The 16,491-nt window shown below is 34.1% G+C and overlaps 1 protein-coding gene and 1 long non-coding RNA gene across 2 annotated transcripts; one reads left to right on the top strand and one right to left on the bottom strand.

Annotated features, from left to right (window-relative positions):
* The first annotated feature begins 2,763 nt into the window (after positions 1 to 2,763).
* Positions 2,764 to 13,463, top strand: LOC111729699. The gene is made up of 2 exons (XR_002776337.1): positions 2,764 to 3,007; positions 10,745 to 13,463. It is a non-coding gene; the product is annotated as an uncharacterized LOC111729699 (long non-coding RNA).
* Positions 3,694 to 8,476, bottom strand: LYZ (lysozyme). The gene is made up of 4 exons (XM_011374025.2): positions 8,273 to 8,476; positions 6,795 to 6,959; positions 5,131 to 5,209; positions 3,694 to 4,607 (listed from the first exon to the last, which is right to left on the bottom strand). The coding sequence occupies exons 1-4, from the start codon at positions 8,406 to 8,408 to the stop codon at positions 4,541 to 4,543; spliced, it is 447 nt and encodes a 148-aa protein (XP_011372327.1). The 5' UTR covers positions 8,409 to 8,476; the 3' UTR covers positions 3,694 to 4,540.
* Positions 13,464 to 16,491: the final 3,028 nt, after the last annotated feature.

The raw sequence follows: 16,491 nt of genomic DNA, 5'->3' as shown, positions 1-16,491 counted from the left end.
CTAGGTCTGCCGTAACAAAATACCACAGGCTGAGTGGCTTAAATGACAGAAATTTATTTTTTTCACAGTTGTAGAGGCTAGAAGTCCAAGATGAAGGTGTTGTCAGGTTTGGTTTCTTCTGAGGCCTCTTTCTTGGGCTGCAGATGATTGCCTTCTCACTTCATTCTCACATGGCCTTTTCTCTGTGTGCACTCATCCCTGGTGTCTCTTCCTCTTTTTACAAGAACTCCAGTCCTATTGGATTAGGACCCCACCCCTACAACATCATTTACTCTAAATTACCTCTTTGAAGGGCTTCAGCAAATAAATTTTGCAGGGACACAAGTCAGTCCATAACTACATCAGAGGACTAGTCTAAAAATTCCGGAGTGAACAACAACAACAAAAATAGAAGGAAAGAAATCATCAATAAATGATTCAAGTAAGTTTTCCAGTACTTAAGGATGTTAGCTTCCAAACTGGAAGATCCTACCAAGCACCCAGAACAAAGAAGACAGATCCATATCAAAGCCCATCCTCGCTTTCACAACATTGGAGATAAAGAGATGATCTCACATATTTCCAGGTTATAAAGACTTAAATCTCAGAATGGCTTCAGATTGCTCAATAGCAACATTGGAATCTAGGGAGCAACGGTGTTCCTTAAATTCTGAAGGAAAATTAATTCCAACTTAGTATTCCATACCCAGTCAACTATCAAGAAAGTATATGAATAGAATAAAGACAATTTCAGACATGTTGAGTCTCAAAACAAACAAACAAACAAACCCTCTCATGCACCCTTCTGTAGGAAGATTCTGGATGTGTGATCCACCAAAATAAGAGAATAAACCGAGAAGGAGGAAATTATGAAATACAGGAAACATAGTAAATTTCAAATATGAAGGAAAAAGAAGAGAAACCCAAGGTAATGTTGAAAGAGCACGGGACGATAGCTATGGATTAGGTATGGACAGCCACCAGTCCCAATTAGAGTTGATCAGAAATCTTTGGGAATTACTGCTTTAGAAAGATGAAATTGACAAAATTCTAGCTGCATCTGAAGACTTGAGAGAAGATTTAAATATTGGACCTAGAGTTTGGGAATTGAAATAATGACAAATACACAGAAAACAGCACATTTAAGAATTATGCAATTATTAGCCCTAGGGCAAATAAAATTTTGTATAAGAGAAGAAAGTAATTTTATATATGACTATGTAGTATTGATTTAACTTGTAGTGCATATTAAAAAATAATATACACTAGAAATAAAATAATTACATTGGGAAAATGGGCTTTGGGGAAGAGTACCATGTTTAATGGAGATGAGGAAGGAGAAAATGGAGCTTAATCCTTAATTTCTGTAGCGAGAAATCAATATAATAAAATCCAAGAAAAATTAAGAAAGAGCAATATAAACCTAATATTTAAAAGCATGGAAGTAAATATAGAAATATTAATATTAAGCTAAAATAGTAGAAACTGGTTGCATGGGAAGGGGGCAATATGGGGAGATATACTTTTCATAACAAACCTTGTAAAACTTTACTCTGTAAATATTAAGAATTTTTAAACTTGTTAAAATTAAAAACAATTTAAAAAGATAATTTGCATAACAGACATGCTTTTAATTGAAAAACATTGTCTATGAAAGATATTAGTCACTGTTGATGATAATTTTTAGTAATTCCTTGTAGCAACTTCTAAGAAAATATATTTTAAATGAGTCTGCTAAATAGAAGTGCAAGAAATGTGCTCCTAGGGTTTAGTTGTAATTAGTGCCACATTAGGAGCTCAGTTTTCATCTGGAATATCATTCTACATGTCAAATAATATCCTGGAGTTGAAACTAAGCAACATAGAAATTGAGTTTCTTTTAAAAATGATCAAACATTGATATTGATTTTTATCTCATTCCCAGAATAAGAGTAGAAATTCGTTTGGAGAACTTGATTCTACTGAAATAACAGCTATAGGTAAGAAATAATATTTTATCAAAAACACTAATGAAAATCTCCAATAAACATTGCTTTCTCTCTTCAGCCAGCTCTATTTAGTTATCAGGTGATCAGGGTGAACATCATCGGTCATACAGAACATTTCAAAACTGCATGCCACCTGAGAGGATGCAGTGAGAAGAGCACAGCATCGCTTTTGTGGTATTCTGCCAAAGAGGCATAACCTAACCTAACCTAACCAAGAAAACTTCAGAAAAACCTTTGAACATTTTACAACATAACAGGTCTGTGGTTTTTAAAAGTGTTAGAGTCATAGAAGTCAAGAAAAAAAAACTGAAGAAATGATCCAGATTGAAGAAAACTAAAAAGACAACTAAATACAACTCATGATTCTGAATTAGATCTTATTACGAAGAACATATGGGCACAGTTGATAAAACCAAATGAGATCTGTTGATGATTAGATAGCAGTAATGTATCAATGTTAAGTTCCTGATTTGAATGATGCTTTGAAATTTAGGAATTACACAGTTAATGATTCAGGGCCACTGGACACCATGTTGACAATTTACTATGAAGCTCTTTAGAAAAAAACAAAAGGACTCTGTACTGTACTTGCAAATTTTGGGAAAGATTTAGATTATTTCGACATCTTCAAAAAGTGGGAAAAAGTCTTCTGGAAGTTATATTTCACCAAGAAGAGACAAATAAAAAAATAAGTAAAATATGTAGTCTTTCAAATGGTTATAGGATTGAGCCCTTGGGCACTCCCACAGTTAGAAATTAAATAGCAGAAAAAGAGCCAGCCAAGAAGGACCGAGAAGGAGCAATCAGTAAGGCAGGACTTAAATGAGGAGAAGCTGGAGGAGAAAAAGTTTTTTAAAAATATGAAGTGGTTTGCCAGATGCTGTGGAGAGATCAAGTAAGATGAACAGAGAACAAGTGATCACTGGAATTGGCCACAAGGGGTCATGGGAGAAGTCACTGAGGAACAGTGTTAGCAGAGTAAGGACAGCAGCCAGATTCAGAAGGGTGAAAAGAGAATGGGAGGTGAGGACGTGGAATTGGTGAGGATACATATCTAATCCCAGAAGTATTGCTGTAAAAGGGAGCAGAGAATGATGTAGTAGGTAGAGAGTTATGTAGGATCAATGGAGAGTTCTTGTAAAATGGGAGATTTCTAGGGAAGTTTGTGCAATGGCAGGGATGATTCAACAAAGAGGGAGAAACTAAGGATACAAGAAACACTCAGCCTAACTTGAAGTGAGAGGGATGCGACCAAGACTGCATGTGTATACACTGCCATTTGCAGGAGCAGAGGTCCCTCATCTCAGAAATAGTGGGGAAGGAAGGGAAAATGGACCAAAAGGAAGGTGTGACTGCTGTTATGATGATGAAGAGGGGAGAATTTCATATGAGGCAGCTTCTATTCTCAGTGTAATATGAGGCCAGGTCATCTACTGAGAGCAAAGAGGGGTAGAAAGGGAGTGGTCGGGCCTGTGTTCTGAGGAGGAGAAATAAAATTGCAGAGAAGTGACTACGATGGCAGACTTGAGGGCCCACTTGAGATATGAACTTAAGTTTATGAACTTAACGTGTGATCTGTCAGCATGCTTGTGGATTTTTTTTACAGCACTGGCAAGGATATAAGGAAATATTAAGAGTGCCAAATCATTTTTTTTCAAATACATATTTGTTTCTTCAGAGACACTAGATCGGTCTAAACAAAGAAAGACAAGGTATGAATCGCAAAGCCTTTAATAATAATGTTTATTTCTTTACGACATGATAATTTCACACTGGTGATTAATTAGTAATTATTTCAATACTTGCAAATTCATCTGCCTCCAGATTTAGTCATAATGCATGAATTTAAGCTAATAAAATTAAAAAACAGTGACAGCTCATCTTATCCTTCTTAATATTCCTTCATGATCAGCAAGATGCATAAGAGTTCTTTAAAAGGTTCTTTAGAATAGATTGGCATATAAATTGTGAGTTTATTTTTAAAGCTGTATAAAAGCAACATTTCTAGGAAAACACTTAAACCAAAGGTCACACTTTATGAAAACAAAATTCTTAATTCAGTCGATCTCCATTTTTAGCCATTTGGCATTCTGCTCCTTTGCAAATTTTATATTGCCCAACAAAGAGTGGTTATCTTTTACTGTTTTTGGAGATGACTGAAAGATGAAGACATCAGACACCTACACAGCTGGGATTTTGCCTAAGATCAATGTGTTTTAAAGTAGTCTTTTCTTACATATTTATCAAATATTGAGGAGCACTTGTATCATTCAAGATGAAGTCTGGGTTATCTCTTTGATTAAGAACTAAATTTACTGGAGATGTATCTGATAATCAAGATTTTAGATAAATTTTCACCAGCATTAGTTCTATTAGCCAAATGAAAAAGGTTGTAGGCTTAATATAATAAACACATTAGAAAACATTTAGTCTCTTAGAAGAAAGACCATATTTTGCTCCTGCTTCTGTAAAATCATTATTTGCTTGAAAGAATGGTAGTGTAAACTTTCACTCAACTACTACTCCCTTAATATGAAAAAGTGACAAAATGAGCTGAAGAAGGAAAGTTCCAGTTACACTCCACAACCTTGGGTATACTGAGTGAGATCTCTGTTTTGACAATGATTTCTCCATGCCACCCTGTAGGGAAAGGTGAAACAAATGGTGATAAAGTTAAAGCATATCTTCTTATCTTCACTGTCATATATATATATACTTTGAATCCTTTGGAAGAACAAAATATTTTATAAATATAGGCTATTGATAGATCCAGGTATTGCTATTTATTAAATTAAGATATGTACGCCAAATATTTCACTTCTTCCCAAAGCCCTTTCTAAAGCATAGAATGCTGAACATAAATGTTGAGTCATATGCATTTCCCAACAGCCACTGCAAAGAGCATTCCACTTTGATATGACAAGGAACTGGTAGAGTGTGGAGAATCTTAAAAATTCTAGAAATTCCTTAAAATTAATTGAGTAAAAGAGGAAGCTTCTGAATTAGTTAAAGTAGATTATTTCTAAGTGATGCATTGTTTGGCCTAAGTCGAAAGCTGCAACTTTCAGTTCTCAGTAGCACACTTTGGTCTTTGAAAATCATCCCTTACTTCTTTCATGACAGTAGGATTAAATAGCTTTCCCCTTTAATGCTTAAAACATACCATGCTCTGATGCCTTGTCTATCACTGACCACCGTCTTTGCACATGCTATGGCTCGAGTAATGTCATCATTCATCAAAGCTGTAAAACAAGTGGTGAAGAATGAAAACAACTTCCACAGAAATTTCATTTTAAGTTTAGGTTAAGCCAGTTTTATTCTCTTAGACTGAGAAAAGGACACTAAAATTATTTTCCATGAGTCCATGAATCTGAATATTAGAGGAATAACTTTTCTTCATTCCATCCCACTTGGCATGAAACAAAGCATTCTGTGTCTTGTTTACCAAAGTCATTGGAAGCTCTGGAATTATTAACTAATGTGACAGAAGGATTTCGTCACACTAGGCATTATTAAAAAAAAAAAAAAAAAAGAGGAACTGGCCTAACAATTTTTAATCAGCAATTCTACTACTAGAAGCTTTCTCTAAAGAAATAATAAGAAATGCACTGAAAGATATATGCACAGGGCGTTTCATTGCAATTAATGAAATCGGAAAATGGAAACAGCCTAAGTGCTTAACAGTAAGAGTCGAATCAATAAATTAGGAATATTTATACAGTGGAATTCTATTTGTACCCTTTACAAATTATGAAGATTGGTATTTGTTAACATAGAAATAATTTTGTGTAATAAAGAGCAGATTGTAAAGCAGTATATATACTACAATTGAATTTTTATTAAAACATACATTGTTTACATGTTTGTACATGGGTACATATGTGCATGATACAGCTTTACACTCACATATGTGATGGACAATATATTCTAGAAGAATATATGCCAAAAGTTACCAGTGGTCATAAGTCTCTTGTTATAAGAATTTTTATTCAATGACCACAGATTATTATATGCTACAAAATATTTTTAAAGATAAATTAACTGAATATAAAACATATTTTATTCTAAGACTAATCTTCTCTATTAAAAATTTTAACATTTAAAAATTCAACAACATTAATTTTACATACTTCTTCAATATTTTATGCACTAAAGTTTCCACAGGTTATTTCTATTTTTACCTCAGTTTAATAGAACATTTCTTTAACCTTGATTAAACAAATTTATTAATTAACTTGTTAGATGACAATGATTATATAGGAACTGTACTTTTTGGAGATACAAACTAAAGAATTTAGAAATGAAATGTCATAATGTTTCTAATTCACTTTGAAATCACTCAACAAAAAATATATATGTATACATAAAAAAATAAATATAAAAAAAATGTTAACAACTGTATGTGATGGGCATATGGTTGTTTATTATACCAATATCTTTAATTTTCTATATATTAAACACTTCATAATAAACAGTAAAAACAATTTTTTAAAAAAGGACCACACAACCAAATGATGCCTAAACTTCCCCAAGTAAGTGTGGAGAATGGGCATTTTTCTTGACAAAGCATCAGTAAGTCCTTTTATATAAATTAATAGATCATTCCAAAACTTTTATGTATTAGAAAATAGCAACCTTTTATGATACCAGCTCCTTAATTTCTTCCTTAAGAAATTATGAGGAGGATAATGAAGAGTTTCTAGAAGTTGAGATAGATTTTTTCTCGGTCCCTGATGAACCCTCAAAACTTTTCATTTGTATTTAATCTCTATTCTTGTAAGTATAACCAGATGGATCCTGTGTTATCACTCAAATGTTTTGTCTTACCCTTGCAGGATACATGACAGCCATTAACTGCTCGTGGAGTTTTGCCGTCATTACACCAGTAGTGGCTATTGATCTGAAATATTCCGTAATCAGTGCTTTTGTCTCCAGGATTGTAGTTGGTAGCTCGTGTGTTGTAACTACTTTCCCATTTGGCCAAACACACCCCTGAAAAGAACTTAATTTTAGTAGTAAATAGCAACAACACATGACTTAGTACTGCATACCATAATCAGTTCTATTCAGCTAATTCTATTTTACTAATGACTTACTTTATAAATATAAAGATGTATTTTACCGTTAAATATTTTAACACTTTGTGTTAAAGGGTCTTTAAGAGAATCTTTTTGTTAGCAAATCATTTGTAATACTAGTGAAGGAAGATAACATACTTTTTAAAATATTAATATTCTAAATTAAAATATTCCATTGCTATTATCCTTCCCTTGCTCCTATCCCTCAGGCAAGATTCAGCCTAGAATAGAAAAATCAACAGAGTTGTTGAGTGGATTTTGTAATTAACGGTAGATACCTAGGCTGATGGAAAAAGGCTTTTTATTAGGAGAAACAAAGATTTTCTTGGAGAAAGTCATTTTCTTCTGATACCTAAAGGTGAATTTGGATATCAAATTAGAATCTGGAAAGCAAGAGTTATAGAACAGGAAAGACTAATTCATCTATCCATCCGTCCGTCCATCCATCCATCCATCCATCCATCCATCCATCCATCCATTCATGCATCCATCCAACCTTTTACTCATTCATTCAGAAATAGTTTTTAAGGGAAAATATTTGAACTCAATCTGGAAAATACAGTGATTACATGAACAAATATGGACTAAAATATAAAGTAACTTTTACAGGGACACATCTTGGATTGTGTGGAAGAAAATGAAAACAGTTAATCAACTACAGTAAGAATAATAAAATGTCATTTCATGCTGCACTTCAGGGATCCTTACATAAACAGTGATTGAGGGGAAATAGGTTCCTACTGCCTTGTATGGAGATTTCAACATAATTTAAAAAAAAAAACTTTGCTGTTTAAAACCCCATGTCATGCAGGGGAATTCAAAAAGAGGAAATTACTGCATTACTCTAGGCTCGGAGAACCGAAGTTCCAAACAGGAAATGGCCAAAGTCAAGTGCCAAAGACTTGACAGAGATACCCCAGGTGCTTGAATGTCAGCTATATGTGCCACCAAGTCTGAGGCAACTGGTAAATTTAGTGGCATTAGAAGAGTACAATGGGTCCTGGTTTATTTTGAATGGTATAGAATTTGCTCTCCCATGTCCTCATTCCTTCATCTGGTATATGTGATTCTAAAGAAACAAGTTGATGTTTTTAACCATTGTAAGTACACAAACCATCAAATTTTTTAAAAAGGTCCATTCACGCAAAGCCCTTTTCTTATTATCCATCCTCTATTAGTATCCACACCTACCTGACTATTTGGAAGTATGAAGAAAAGTCAACTTACAGTTTGCCAGGCTCACTCCCTTGAAGCCATCCATTCCATGTCTTTTCAGAGTTCTGGCAAACTCGCACCTTTCATAGACCTTGCCCTGGATGGTTACAGAAAGGAGGAGAAGCCCCAGAATAAGGAGAGCCTTCATGTTGACTGGGAAGCCAGACCTCTAGGCTGAGAATGGTAGGGTCCCCACTATTTAACATCTTTTAACTTCCTCCTTCTCCTAGTGGTTTGGAGGCTCCACCCTTTGAGATATGTGGAAAACAGAAGCTATTTTTTTGGTCCACTGACTTTGAAAGGTCTTTTTTGTTTGAAGAAAGATGTTCTGATGTCCTAAGAATTAACCTGCAGGAAAATAGACATTTTTAAAAGACCTGGCTTAGAAAGAAATGGGATTAGCAATGTTTTCAAAACAAGAACTATTTTCTTATTAACTTTAGCAACTGTAAAGAAAAAAAAAATGGACATTTTTCACAACTGAAAATGAACTCTGATCTTGGATTAACATTTATTTTCCTTAAGTTGTTTTGTGTGCATTCACTATGTTGTCTTCATCTTTTTCACTAAAAATCATTTTATATATACTTTCCACAAAAGAACATGGCACATTGCCTGTCGTTTTAATAGGTATGTAGCACAACACCATGTTGCTCAGCCAGATTTCTACTCTAACTTCTTTTGTTACTTAGATAAATATTTTATTTATAAATAAGCCTCATGTGAACAATTCCCAACTCCTTTTCAACAATGCCTTATCTCAGATTTCCATGTTAGACTATAAGGGGTTATTATAAAGTGGGGGAACGTTATATCAAATCTACAGAAGAATAGCAGAATACGCCACTTGAAAATCTGCCCTTTTGCCATAAGGATTATTTTGAGCTGAAGGCAATTGAGAAGAAGCAGATCTACGAATATTTCTCTGCTCTATTTGTCTGAAAGCATAACATAAATTTGTACATAATGTTATAACATAAAGTTATATCTTAGATGCTTATCAGTCTCTAGACGGCAGCAGACGACTCTACATAACAAACTTTACTGACTAGCTATTATCTTCTATTAGTCTCCTAAATATTTAGCTTCCCACAGTTTGCTGCCCTTGGAAGCCTAGGACTATTTTTTGTATTGTTCCTCTAAAAACGGGTCATTCTTGGTTAAGATGCTATGTAAGCCCAAGTTCTAGTTTCCTCTTTGAGTTACTCAATCCTGCATTTCTCCCAAGTATATGTGAGATGTGTGTGTTAATAAACGTGTTTTTCCTTCTCTTGTTGATCTGTTTTTGTTACAGAGCCCCAGCTGAAAATCCTAAAAGAGTACAAGGACAAATATATTTTTCCTCTTTTACAGTTCTGGCAATGAGGATAAGACAGTAAATGGCTGGAACGCTTCACTCTTCCTAAATACTGCAGTTGAGATATGGGATTGTGCTGGCTGGAAAATTACTGCTTGGCTATCGCCCATGGGAACATAACATTCTAACAATAAGCTTTCTGCTTCTGTACCCCCGCTTGCACAACCGACCTGTGGGTAGACAGTTAGTAAAAAGAAGAAAAATAGATGTGTATGTTCAAACAGTATGAAGAATGGGGTTTAGGGCTTAAAAACCCTGTACCTCTACATTTCGGGGCTGCTTAATTTGGGGTCTGCGTACCCCTGGCAGACCCAGCTGGCTGAATAAAGAGTGCGTTTCCTATAACTCACTGGTTTCTGGTGGTCCGTGTGTCTATCGTGGGCTGGCGGCTACAACATATGGAAGCCTCAGAGAGATCTCAGGGAGTGGCCCTGAGATCTAAGACCGGACCAGCCTCCGAAGCGGTTGCTGTCCCTGTTACGGACTCAAAGGGGTGGCCAACCTGAGTCAAGAGAGGAAAATAAAAATTGCTCCTTGTCTTTTCCTTTCCAAATTCATAATGGCAGAAGAAAAACATTTGTAAAAGTAGATTTGAATTGTGACTCTTGTAAATTTGGTTTTGGGTACCCACAGGTTATTGATTCTGAGCATCCCAGAAATAATCATGCTTTCTTTTGTCTCTGTCTTTTGTGTCATTTGTTATAAAGATGAAAACCATAAGACGAGAATCTCTATTCGTTTTATTTTATATACCAAAAATTTGGTTTTGTGACCAGCGAGAATATTCTCTGGTTTCTGCCACTTGGTGGGGCTGGGTAGGTGGACACAGGATATCAAACTTGAATCAGGCAGCTAGCCAGCTGGCTAGGAGCTTAAGATGTGTGGTGACAAGCAGCATTCTCTTTGTCCAACTGTGCCAGCTTTCAGCAGAGATTGTTTTAATAAAGAGTCCTAGTATATAAGAGGCTTTTGTCATCTCCACCTTTATTGCCTTGCTTGTGCTGGAAAAATTTCAATCTCAATATCACCTTTCTGATAACACGAATTAATGGGTCTGTGATTTGAGGTGTCTCATCTTGTTAGAAGTTTCTTATCACTTGTGACAATGAAGGTCTTTGCTTTTCTAGGCCATCTTTGGACCAGCTCTGCATCTTGAGAAGGCTGCATCTTTTGCACACTTTGAGGATAACTCTTGTGTCCATGGTTAGGCCATAAAAAGGCTTATTGGTTTGGAGTCAAAATTGAAATAGGTATAACTTTGAAGATCTAGACTTTCACATCTAAGAAGATTTTTAAAAGAGCTCTTATCCTAAACAAATGTCCTTTTGGTACCTATGAGAAGATTGGATTAAAAAAAAGAAGGAAAGGAGGGAAGAAAGACAAGAAAGAAAAGAAAAGAAGAAAAGAAAAGAAAAGAAAAGAAAAAAGGAAAGGAAAGGAAAGAAAAAAGAAAAAAGAAAAGGAAAGAAGGGAGAAAAGAAGGAAGAAAAAAAGAGAGAAATAGATACAGAAGATTGCCTTGGCTAGTGTGAGAAAACAAAACAAAACAAAACAAAACACTTCCTAAATAAGATTAAGAGGTGGAGATCAGGCTTAAAACAAATGTCAAAAACAGCAAATGATATTGAAGCATGTGTAAAACTTGCATAAATTCGGATAGCCAGGAAATAACTTTGACAAAGTTCCAGAAAATATACAGAAAGGCTTGATTTATTGTCCTTTACTCTGTAAGGCCCCACGAGGTCCAGGACTTCCTATATTTTGTGCCTCTACTGAAAAAGAAATTCACTGGACTCACACCCTTAAAGAAAGAAAAACTTAAGTAGTTATTGCGCTAGGTTTCTGATAATAGGAAAATATGTCCCTGAGTTCCTTCTTTGATGAACCCTACTATCTCAGTCCTTTGGAAATATTAACTTTATCATGTCTTTGAAATGTAAGCATCCAAGAAGATAACCGTTGGCTAAAGCAACTCCTGAGACTGGGGCGGGATGCAGGAAAGGGAAAAGGTTTTTAAAAGACAAACTACTGCTTCATATTTCCATGGGCTCCCTTGACCAAAATTTAGTCCACAGCCTCCATAAAATTACCTATTAAAGACAAATAAAAACCGTTAAAGTGTTCTCCGCAAATAATGGCAAAAAACTTTAGCCATCTGAGTGGGTAACTTTTTTATCTGCCAGATACACCATTTAGATCCAACAATTCTTTTATAAGCTAGCAAGTTTTGCATTATTGTACCTGTGTTATTGTAGCTAACTTTTAAAAATGAAAGCTATAAAGTCTCTGTTTGCATCTGTCGGTATTTTTATGCATGTCTATGTATGTACATTATATATATGTGTGTGATATTTTTCTCCCTACAAATGGTATTTCTAAAAACTAATTTATGAAAGAGTTCTATTTAACTGGCTTAAAGAAAATATAAGCACTTATATAAATTAAGGCTAGTCAAATAAGTTTACATTATCTCTACTAGATGTTTGAGGTTATAAAATTGTAAATTTAACCTAAGAACGAAATGTACAATAAAAGCAATTTACTAAATATACATCAACACTGCGGAAAAAAAGCCATAAGTTTAACTTTTAAAGTTTTGTTTCTGTGATTTTTTTCAACATATCTGGTTTGTCAACAAGGAAAATAACTTAGACTGATGGTTAATTTGTAATGTCTCATGAAATTTTCATGTTAATTCAAGCACAATTATTAAGAACTTGAATTAAATGGATGTAAGTGGGATAAAAGTTTATAAATGAGCTTTGTAACAATGATGTTTTATAAAATATATCTGCTTAAAAATAGTTTCCAAAGATTTTCTGTAACTTTAACCTTAAATGATGAATATTCATTGACTATCTAGATCATTCCCAAATAGGAGAAAATACTAAGACATTAAATGCTAAACATAGGTTTATCTACTTTTGGCTCCTTATTTGGGTCTGTTAATAACATGGTTTTTTTTTTTTTTTGCCACATTAAAAAATTATACTATGAAAAGGCATTTATCTCCAGAAATTATAAAATGACATTCATAAATTTGTTAATGTATTACAAAATGTTAGTATGTGGCAGACAGTTCACAATGGCTTACTTATTAACTTATATTGGAAATTCAGATTACTAAAGGTTAAGAATTCTAGCCCATATATGTAAATGAAACTACTAGAAATAATATGGGTAAAAAACATATGCCAAATACACAAGGAAAGTAAGATGTGTTTTTGATCATGAAAAGTATGACTTATGAGGATGAATTTTTGTTAAGGGAAAAAGAAAGTAATTTTGTCCTAATTTAGAGGTTATTTTAGACTATGAAAGAAGAGGATAAAGGACAAAACCTACATGGGTATAGAAAGTTAGGAAAAGAGAGAGAAAGGGAAATTGAGAAAGAAAAAGGGAGGGATTCTTATCTTGTGTGATCAAACTGGTGAAAATTGAATTAATTTATTATAAGGGTTTTTAAAAATAAGCTTTAATAGCAATAGTGTGCCTATGCAAAACTAGAATTTAATTTTCTCTCTCTGTTAAAAGGACAAAGTTTTCATGGATTATTGTAAACGATTTTTTTTTTTTTTTTTTTACCTGTATGTAACTTGCCTGGGAAACAAAGATTCTGTGTCTTATTGGGAGAAGTACCTGTGATTTACATTCTTCACCAGATCTGTGATTACTCAATATTCTTATACTTGCCTTTGAAATTTTATATTGTCACTTTGATTAAATAAGTAACTATTTTTTCACAGTAACCTGTGATCCTGTTTAATCAGTGTTAAACCCTTTTGATTTTTTTTATAACTTCCTAAAATCAAATTTTGAATAAATTCTCTTTGACTTTAAACTGACTTTGAGATCTCCCAAATGGCCTCTGGAAAATCTCAAAGGTTTATTCTCTGTCCTTATTGAGAAATGTTAAACTAATCAGGTTTGTTTGGTATGTTAAATTATATGGGAAACATTGTCAAATGAAAATGACATTTAACAGTTCCTTGGGTTATATTTGTGTGGGTATATGTTATTAATTAAGTGTTCCAGAAATAGTATAAAATTTCTAGAAAGCCGATATGTCCTGGTATAACGTTATCTGTCAGTCATAATTCCAGATATCTTAAAATGTCACAGATATCGCCAATTTTTTTTAATCAATAACATTTAAATAAATTCTTATCAGATCTTTAACCACACCATTTAAAGTCTTTTGTCAACCCAAATAGTTCTTATTTTACTCTGATTCTTCTCTGAAAACATTTGAAATTGCTAACAAGAATTAATTACATGGGACTACATGAACTCATTAAGTTGTTTATAACTTTTTAAAACGTCTTTTAATTTTTCAATTACAATTGAAATTCACTATTTTATTAGTTTCATGTGTACAACATAGTGGGTAGACATTTATATAACTTACAGAGTGATCCCCCTGATAGGTCTAGTACCTAGCGGGCACCATACTGTTTATAACATTTTAATGACTTTTTGTTTAATACATTACTGGCATGTTTTAAAAACAAAATATTTTTTCCCCTCCCCTACACTATCCAAACATGTATTTCCAACCATGTGCTACCTCTGAAAACGGCTTTTTAGGAGACTGTGCACATTTTAAAAACTCTTTGCTAGCAGAATTAAAAAGGAATTGTGCTTCTGTATCTGTTTATGAAGACAGATTCTGAGTCACACAAAAAGTCATCATTTTGTAGTTACTCTTATTCTAAGGTTATTCACTAGTTTGACTCTAAGTGACTATTTGATTATTGTGAGTTAATCAAAAATTAAAAATAACTCTCTTTTTCAGACTAGGCCTAATTTTAATTTTTAAATAATAAATAGTGAGGCAGATTTTCAAGACTTAGAGAGAAACCAGCTAAAAGAAGTAACCTTTGTTTCTCTTTATGCTCTTCCCAAGTCAATGCTAAAACATCTAGGTAATATCACCCAATGTTAGTTTCAGCCTTCCTTCCACTGATGACATTAATTTATCTTTTCATTAACTTACGGATTTATGCTTTGTTTGGTGGAATAAGGAAGTAAGTATTTGCTTGTCATCTAGAACCACACTGACAGCAGGATATTGTGTGACCTCTTCAAAGAGAAGAGGTGGTTTGATCCCTTTAGTTATTTCCCCTGGAGCAGAAGATATGGGCAATGATCACATCCAATTATAATCCTATTATATCATTTGAAGTAGGTTCACTAAGTAAGTTATTTAAAAATAAAATAGCAAGCAAACATGATATTTGGGCAGAGATTTCTTTCCCCAGAAATTTTGTACATACTTCACGTTTTATTTGATGCAATTTCACATTTCATCTTTTTAGGAAAGGTGTTTATACATCCCAGATTATTTTGTTGAATTATAATGAACAACAGCCATATTTATTCCTCCTATTATTTCCTGTAATAGAGAAAAAATATTTAACATGGTATGTTGGGGGCCTCAGGCCTAGAAAAGAGAATTTGACCAACAATCTCTCAGACTTCGGACTATTTCTCCAAACTAAAATCATCCTTAAAAGAAAACATTTTCCAGGGTTTAAGATAGTCTAAAGAGTATGCAATAGGACCTCTGTTAAAAGTGATAGGGAGGACACATAGGTTTATCTTTGCTCCCTTCCAAAATCCCAATAAAATATCAACAAAATAAGTTTTAAAGAGTATAAACCAGCAAGGAGAAAGGAAAAGAAAATAACAATAGATGAGAAATGTCAAAATATTGTAATATAGGAAGGGAGTGGGCCAGTGGTAACTTAGCATAATAAAGGGAGCTGATACCTAAGTGCCTGGAGAAGGGAAAATCAGCAAGCTGATTGGCACCCTAGAACTGCTGACGGGTGCCCTAGAACCTGGAAGAGTCTAGGTAACTCTAAAGACAGGGCTGCACAGCAGTGCTATAAACAGGAAGACAGGTTGGAAGTCTATATATAGAGTTGTGAAACTCCCAGAACTTCTCCCCCAGTCCAGGAAACCAGATCACTGCACCTTCCCAATCCCAGATGAAGAATGGGAGGATTCTTTTTGGGAGGATAAGCCAGACAGATTTCAGACTTGGGACTCAAGGCACAGTTAAAGGCAGGAGGTACAATGTCATAGTGAAATAAGGAAATTAAGTAAAACCTGGAGCAGTAAGTAAGTCTCCTAAGCTCCCAACCTGCCCCTACTGATCTCTTTGATTTTTGGCTGCCAAAATTACCTCCCAGGCAGGCTGGTAAGATTCCTTTCTTAGATAAATGTCTGAAGCAGGAGAAAAGACCTGCATATACTAATATTTGAGGCCCACAATGAAATGGCCAGTCTTGTTCTATTGCTGGTGGTAAGATCCATTCATGTCACAGATTTTCCACTCAGCTTCTTAGTGCTTAACTCTTAAATATATACAATCAGCAAAGATTGCCAGATACTTGATGAAAGACACTAATGTAATGGCAGTTCAAAATAAACACTTAGAGAAGAAGAACTCAGAGAAAACAGAGGCAAAACAAAATAAAATATAAACTATAATGAATATCTCAGAGAAAATGTCACATCCGTGGTACAAGCAAGGATGCTACAGTAAAGAAATAATCAGAGAAAAAATAAGACCCCTTGGGATGAATAAAACATTTAAGGAGAGTTAACAGATACATTTGAGAAATATTTCCAGAAAAAAAAAAAGAATAAAAAGAAAGAGATTAAAAAAAAAGAGAGAGAGAGAAAATGAGAAAAATGAGAAAAATCAGAGAATAAAGAGATCAGACATCCAATTAATAGGAATTCTTAAAAGGAATTACAGAGGAAAAGGAAATATAAAACAAATTCACAAACGTAAAGACACAGGTTTCCAGGCCGGAAGGTCCACCATGTGCCTAACACAATGGTGTGGAGTAAAATCCATACC

Source organism: Pteropus vampyrus, unplaced genomic scaffold (assembly GCF_000151845.1).
Source record: "Pteropus vampyrus isolate Shadow unplaced genomic scaffold, Pvam_2.0 Scaffold9, whole genome shotgun sequence".
NCBI classification, from domain to species: domain Eukaryota; kingdom Metazoa; phylum Chordata; class Mammalia; order Chiroptera; family Pteropodidae; genus Pteropus; species Pteropus vampyrus.
This window is presented reverse-complemented; position numbering and strand designations above follow the sequence as displayed.